The 6,996-nt window shown below is 37.4% G+C and overlaps 1 protein-coding gene across 1 annotated transcript; it reads left to right on the forward strand.

Annotated features, from left to right (window-relative positions):
• Positions 1-4,031: 4,031 nt before the first annotated feature.
• On the forward strand, positions 4,032-6,511 carry LOC121994176 (UDP-xylose transporter 1-like). The gene is made up of 8 exons (XM_042548303.1): positions 4,032-4,195; positions 4,753-4,890; positions 4,980-5,164; positions 5,229-5,296; positions 5,360-5,492; positions 5,590-5,751; positions 5,841-6,113; positions 6,209-6,511. Exons 2-8 carry the CDS (start codon positions 4,770-4,772, stop codon positions 6,272-6,274), a joined length of 1,008 nt encoding a protein of 335 aa, XP_042404237.1. The 5' UTR covers positions 4,032-4,195; positions 4,753-4,769; the 3' UTR covers positions 6,275-6,511.
• The last annotated feature ends 485 nt before the right edge of the window (positions 6,512-6,996 follow it).

Below are 6,996 nucleotides of genomic sequence, written 5' to 3' on the forward strand. Positions count from 1 at the left end.
GCTTTGAATATCCAAATTTATGACAAATTTCTTATTTTAATTCATTAAGATTTTCTAATTATCAGAAAATAATTAGCATTAATTTAGTGATATAATTATGATATTTGATTATATAATTAAGATTATGAAGAATAAAATATAATTTAATATTTTATTTTGTTCAACCTTTGAACTCATTTTGAAAAAAAAATAAAAAAATTCTGAAATCATATAAAATCTTGTACTTATAAAGTAATCATATTCTGAATTATATCCTTCATTTGTTGACATAGTGGTCATGCTCTATCTGAATTATATCCTTCATTTGTTGACTTAGTGGTGATGCTCCATTAGTTGAGAATTACTCATTATTTAAATCATAATTAAATAATATTAGATTGATAATTAATATTATCAATAATAATTTTCAACCAAACGTACTCTTAATATTAACCTTGGCATGTGAATGCTTGCCCGCAATTGCAGACCTTCCTAGATAATTTACTAGAGAGGTTCCTTCGGGACGGTACAGTGATTGAGATATAAGGTGTTGTCACATGAGGTATTGAGGTTGAAACTCAACGCGTTTGAGTATTTTTTTTTTTATTCTTGGTCATCTATACTAATGATTAGTAGTCATTCATGATCTATCTTTTTTATGTTGACTTAAGAACGGATTGACGGATCATCTTTTGCCACAAGAGAGAAGAGTATTATTATGTATATGAACTGACAATCTTATCAGCATTAATAGTATTGATTTTGCCAGCTTAATAGAAAAGATAATAGATAAGAACTAAATATACATGAACCGAAGTGAAAGTATATGAACACGAGCAGAGTACTGAGTACACAGACAGTACTAAACATCTTCACTAGTAAATCTCCCTCTCCACCCACAATTGGAAGACTTGTTCAGGAACTCAATGCAGTCTGTGATGGCCTCCTCATAATGCGCGTCCAGTGGATACAGATTATAATAACTGCACGATGTCTTTGGAGCCTCAGGCACAGCCTGAATCGAAGCCCTTCGTGGCCGTCGAGCAGGAGGAGACACGGCCATCAACCCTCCGAGCATCCTCCTAAACCCAGCCAAAAGCTTCTGCGACCAATCAGGACTGCTCGTCGTCGTCGTCGCCGCCGCGGCCGCCATCTTGGGTGCCAGCAGTACTGCCCTTCTGCACCCAAGTTTTGGGGCCTTCATCAAGTGGCTCTGACGTTGGAAATTTGGCATCAGGAAGAAGACTAGTTTGTAGACACACTTAATTAGCTTGCTATTTATCACTGCAATTAACGCTACATTAGTGATCCTAATAATTAAAGCTACCTCCTCATTATGGTGGGTGGGGTTAAGCTTAATGTTCAGGAAAACTATTCATGTGACAGAATCATTGATAGGAGACTCCGATATGGTTTCCAAATGATTAGTGGGGGGAAAAAATAGGATTGATGTTTGCTTTTCTCTAAGATATGAAGAAGAAGAAGCCTTGATTGTTAACCCACACAGCATCGTGCCGCTTGAATCGTTAAATAACTCCACCTAAAGAGATCACTTGATGGGATGCAATCGATGAGGAGGAAAGAGCAGTGACCTTTTAAAATTAAGACAATATCTTTTTAGCTAAGTTCGATGCACAAAAGAGATCTAATATTTATAGTGGTTATTGAGTATCTTGCAAGGAATTATAGATGGGGAAAGATTTTCTCATAAACAATTTCTTCACGTACGTACAACAATTATTCCATCTCGTCATGTTAAATTTGCCCAGTTCACTCGCTTTAATTATGTAGTTGCACTGTCATTATATTTCTACATCATGAAGCTTTATTGCATTTGGAATTAATACGCATCATTTACTTATATTCCACTAACTAGGTCCCCGATGACTATTAAATTTGTAAGTACACAATGTAGCACAATAGGTTTGGTTGCCACCATCCAATAATTGTATAAGACCATTTTTTTAATCAAGGTGTTCAAGTTTGCCCAGCTGATCTTGAAGGTAGAGGCTTCCCTTTGATTCGCCTATTTGATAAATTTAAAGCACATCTTATGCACACTAATATATTTGTCCTTGATATGGTGATGAAGATGGGCCCACAAAAGAAAAATTAAAAGGGAAAAAATGTATGTTAACATGGAGGTCAAGGTAAAAAATGGTAAAAGGAGGGTCAGCTGTTCAAACAGACAATTGGGAGCCCCCAGCTAGCTAGGTGAGGATGTCGAACGACCATCCTCTGATCAGTCGGCCATCCTCCGATCGGCCAAATAACTGGAGTTAAGAGGTAAGCAACAATCCACGAGAGGTCAGTCATTGCTGATCGAGCGGCATTGCCTGTCGGACAAAGGCAATCACTGTCAGTCGAGAAGCAGAGAGGGGGACAAGCCAGCAACTCCGAACAACATGACTGAACAGGGACAATTAGTCTGAGCAGGATCCGATCGGCTTACGGTGGGACCCAATTGCATATCTCATTGTACCATTTTGGAGGTTAGTGTTACTAACAACAGAACATGTCAAACAGACAAATCGTATTTTAGAAATTTCCAACCTGTTATATTAGAGATTTACATGCCCGCTTAAGAAAATGTGTCAGAGATACTTTTTTATTTATCTCGTCCTAGGATGCTTTAGAAAATGTGTGTATGCTTTGAAATACGTGAGTGAACACTACAGTGACACTATAAAAGGGAGGTTCCCATTTACAGGCAGAGGAATTTGTAATATTCAACACATTCTTTACTACAATATTCTTACTATTATCCACTGTGCCGAGAACTGACTTGAGCGTCGGAGGGTCAACATTGAGAACCCCTTTCCAGCTCAACATTAATGCTTTTTATGTTGTAGAACCGTGCAGAGTCACCGTTTAGATAACCCCACAGTCACGTCCCCAGCTTGTCATATTCTCCCATTTCGAACGGGATCAATCCCATTTACAATTTAAACTTTGGTCTTCTTATTATTCGTCTAGATGTTTTATCACTACACCACCATAGTTATGGGAGCTATATAAATTTTTTTACTCCTTTTGTAGCAAAAAATAAAAGGTCTAAAATTTCCATGGTAGCTAGACTTTTGCTCTCATCATTCAAAAGAGTATCACACTTCTTTGTTTCCTTCCACTACCACCAATCCATTCTCATCTCCATCTTTGGCCTACTTGCTTTAGCACTTTGATGCCAATATTGTCTAACTTTACCTTCCTTAAGTGGATTCAACTCAACGGCTCAATATATATCTTATCAGACAAAGTTCTTTCAATTTACAATATTTAAACGTGATTTGTTGCACAATACATAATACTCTTAATAACTATTTTAAAAGAAAAAAATAAATAAGCAAGCTTAATTGGTTTCTAAGTAAAATAAAATGTAAGGAAATAAAATAAAATACATCAATCCTAAAATTTGTTGATTTTTGTAGTGAGATCCACCAACTTCGCCCTTCTCTCGGCTCAATTTCTTCCATTCCACACTAGCAAATACTTCACCACCTCTTTGGCTTCCAGTAGACTCTTTGATTTTAATTATTTTTCTAAACCTCCAATAACTACTTTTCTTCAAAATTACTTAGCAATTATATTATTAATTAGGGCACTTAATGCATTCAGAGCTAGATCAATCGGTAGCAAGTGCTTAATACACGTTGAAACAAATTCATATATATCTGTTTACTCTGGCCTCGAACTTTATCAAACAAATTAATTCAAAATTGATGATCATCTAACAATTTAATATCTGTTTTGGGACTTTATCCAACTTGACCTTGAAGTCCAAGCAATATCACATAAATACAAATAATTTCTTATATTATTATTTTTTAGTGTTAAATTAATCACAAGATTAAATTAAATATTAGCAGACGAGAAGTCGTGATCTGAATGTGACGGGAGGAGCCAGGCTGGAGAACCAATTTGCCCTCCATCTTCCCACCATACTACCGTTAAATCGTTGACTTTCATTACCCCAAATTAACGTTGACTCATGGATTGACTAACGACGACAATTCCACGATATAACGCCGCCAAAGGCCGAAGAACCCATCGACGCAAAGATCCAATTTGCATCTCAAAAAAGTCAATAAGCCATCGCGAGAGAGAGAGAGAGAGAGAAGGAGAGATTGCCGCCGGCGATCGGTGCAGGAACGGACGTCCATCGAAGAAGAGGAAGAAGCAGTCTCCGTCGTCGTCCATCGGAGAGAATCAGTTTCAGGTACGTTCGTTCTGGTAAACGCGTTGGTTTTTCGATCGCTTGTTTCATGGTTTCGATCGATCGATCGTCGTTTGGCAGTTGGACTCGTTCGAATCAATATGTTTGTCGCATCTGTAATATTTTTACGGATTAATAAACCTATATTTAAACGAATTCTTGAACCCTTCGGTTAATAATTAATCAAAGAAAGTTTAAAAAGTAATTTGATAAAAAAAATGACTATAAAACATTAATTCAAGAGGATGATAAAAAACCAAGGGGAACATTTTGGCAAAAAAGTTTCAACATGATCATAATTCATAAATCTACTACAAATTAAACAAGTACATGATATATTTATTGATTATAAAATTTTATAACATATTTATCAAAATGAAGAATGGATATATACAATTCGTAATAGATTTAGTCTTTCCTTCCCATCACTCAATTTCTAGACACAACTCTAAGACATTCTGCCTAATCTTACAGATCAAGTTTTGTGTTGTTTTTGATAAGATAATCAAGTCAAATTAAGTCGAATCTAAAATAAATTAAGTTACTGAGTTTAATTGCAGGAAGAAGAAAATTAAGGATGGCGGGAAGCTCTGGGTTTCAGCTGGGTGTGGTTGGATCACTGACTCTCTCTGTCGCCTCATCAGTTTCGATCGTCATATGCAACAAAGCTCTGATGAGCACTCTTGGCTTCCCTTTCGGTCAGTAGCTTCAGCACCTCTCTCTCTGTCTCTATCTCTGTCCAATTGAACAAAGTGAAAACTAAACTAAAAGCATGAATCTGATGCAGCCACAACGTTAACAAGCTGGCATCTAATGGTGACCTTTTGCTCGCTCTATGCCGCACAGCGCTTCCACTTCTTCGAGCCGAAATCCATCGATGCGAAGACGGTGATCCTCTTCGGCTTCCTCAATGGATCCTCCATTGGCTTCCTTAACCTCAGCCTCGGCTTCAACTCCATTGGATTCTACCAGGCTAGTACTAATAGCTTTTAATCTCCAACAATCGCTAGCTCATCGCCTTCACTGATTTGTTCAGATGACCAAACTTGCCATCATACCTTTTACTGTCCTGCTGGAGACTCTGTTCCTCAACAAAACTTTCAGGTTCAATTGCTTCTTCTTCTTCACTGATAATTGAAGAACACCTAAATAAGAATTTGTTTGCAGTCAGAGCATTAAGCTGTCTTTGCTTGTCCTCCTGCTCGGTGTCGGCATTGCTTCGGTTACAGATCTTAACCTCAATTTTGTTGGTTCTGTCCTCTCTGCTCTGGCCATCGCTACCACATGTGTTGGACAAATTGTATCCTTTCTGTATATTCACTCATCTGTTCAGATTTTCCCGAAAGAAGAAACAATGGATCGATATTTGTTGTCTTGACCATGAATCTGAATGGCAGATGACAAACACAATTCAGAAGAGGTTGAAGGTTTCCTCCACGCAGCTTCTGTATCAGTCATCTCCGTACCAAGCTGCTATTCTATTCGCCACCGGCCCATTCGTCGATCAGTTGCTCACCAATCAAAGCGTGTTCTCCTACGACTACAAACTCATAGTTCTGGTACTGTGCTTGCTCAAATGAATCCATTTTTTTTAAAAAAAAAAAACAAACAAACTTCCCTGTCTTATGCATGTTGTGTGTATTGACAGGCATTTATAGTGCTGTCTTGCTCGATCGCTGTAATTGTAAACTTCAGCACCTTTTTGGTGATCGGGACGACGTCGCCGGTGACATATCAAGTGCTCGGCCACCTCAAGACTTGCCTCATCCTCTTCATCGGCTACATTATACTGCACGATCCTTTCACGGTCAGGAACATTGTGGGAATCCTAATCGCCATCTTCGGGATGGCTCTCTACTCATACTTCTCTGTGCAAGAGAGCCAAAGGAAATCAGCAAGTGATGTGTTGCCCGTTTCACAGGTTCGATCATATGTTTTGCCCTTATCAATCAATGCAATTCAAGAGTCCGATTCTTCCTACAAGTCAAAGTGATGACGAGAATGTCGTCGTTGCAGATGGCACAGAAGGAGGCGGCGCCACTTTTGGCTATCCAAAATAACGACGATGGGACCGCAAAATGAAAATGGAGCTCCTGCAGCTGATCTATAAGGATTCTCTTGAGAAGCACCGCCAAGTTCTTATATCAAGACGTTAAAATGGATAGGTCTCTCTCCATTCCTTTTAGTGTGCCTTGTTTTTGCAAATGTTCACAAGCTATTCTTTCATTCATTCATTCACGCGTATGCTCGGTTTTGCGGATGTGCGAGTGGGAGAATGCTTGCAATTTTTCTCCTTTGATTCTAATTATTTAGCACTATCCATGATGTTACCTCAAGGCTTAAGATTAGGAACAAATGGACTTGCCAAACAAAGAACATAAAAAGTCATAACAGAAATATAAAGGGGTAAAAATAAAAAATATATATATATATTTTTTTTTTTGAATTGTCAAAAGATATTTTTTTCATTTATCATTAAAAATATTCTCAATTCATATTATAACAATGATGAATTGTAATTACTATAATATATTATTATTAGTAGTATGACTTAGAATTAAAATATGAAAGTTCAACTGGAGTATAATGTTGGGGTTGCAAAGTTACAAACATAGTCTCATATTGGAAACACATCGAAAAGATCATGAGTTTATAAGAGAAAAAGATATCTCTATTGACATGAGATTTTTTTGGGAGAACCCAAAAGTAAAGTCATGAGGGTCCAGATTCAAAGTGGATAATATCATACCATTGTGGAGATATCTAAATTGTTTTCGATCCTACGTATAAGTGGCAAGTGTAAG

The sequence above is a fragment of the Zingiber officinale genome, chromosome 6A, assembly GCF_018446385.1.
Source record: "Zingiber officinale cultivar Zhangliang chromosome 6A, Zo_v1.1, whole genome shotgun sequence".
NCBI lineage: Eukaryota > Viridiplantae > Streptophyta > Magnoliopsida > Zingiberales > Zingiberaceae > Zingiber > Zingiber officinale.

Bases quoted from the DNA above. Each gene is read 5' to 3' on its own strand.
- LOC121994176 (XM_042548303.1), top strand. From the start codon at position 4,770: ATGGCGGGAAGCTCTGGGTTTCAGCTGGGTGTGGTTGGATCACTGACT. The intron at 5,493-5,589 runs GTATCCTTTCTG...TCTGAATGGCAG, and splicing joins CCACATGTGTTGGACAAATT to ATGACAAACACAATTCAGAA. The intron at 6,114-6,208 runs GTTCGATCATAT...TCGTCGTTGCAG, and splicing joins ATGTGTTGCCCGTTTCACAG to ATGGCACAGAAGGAGGCGGC.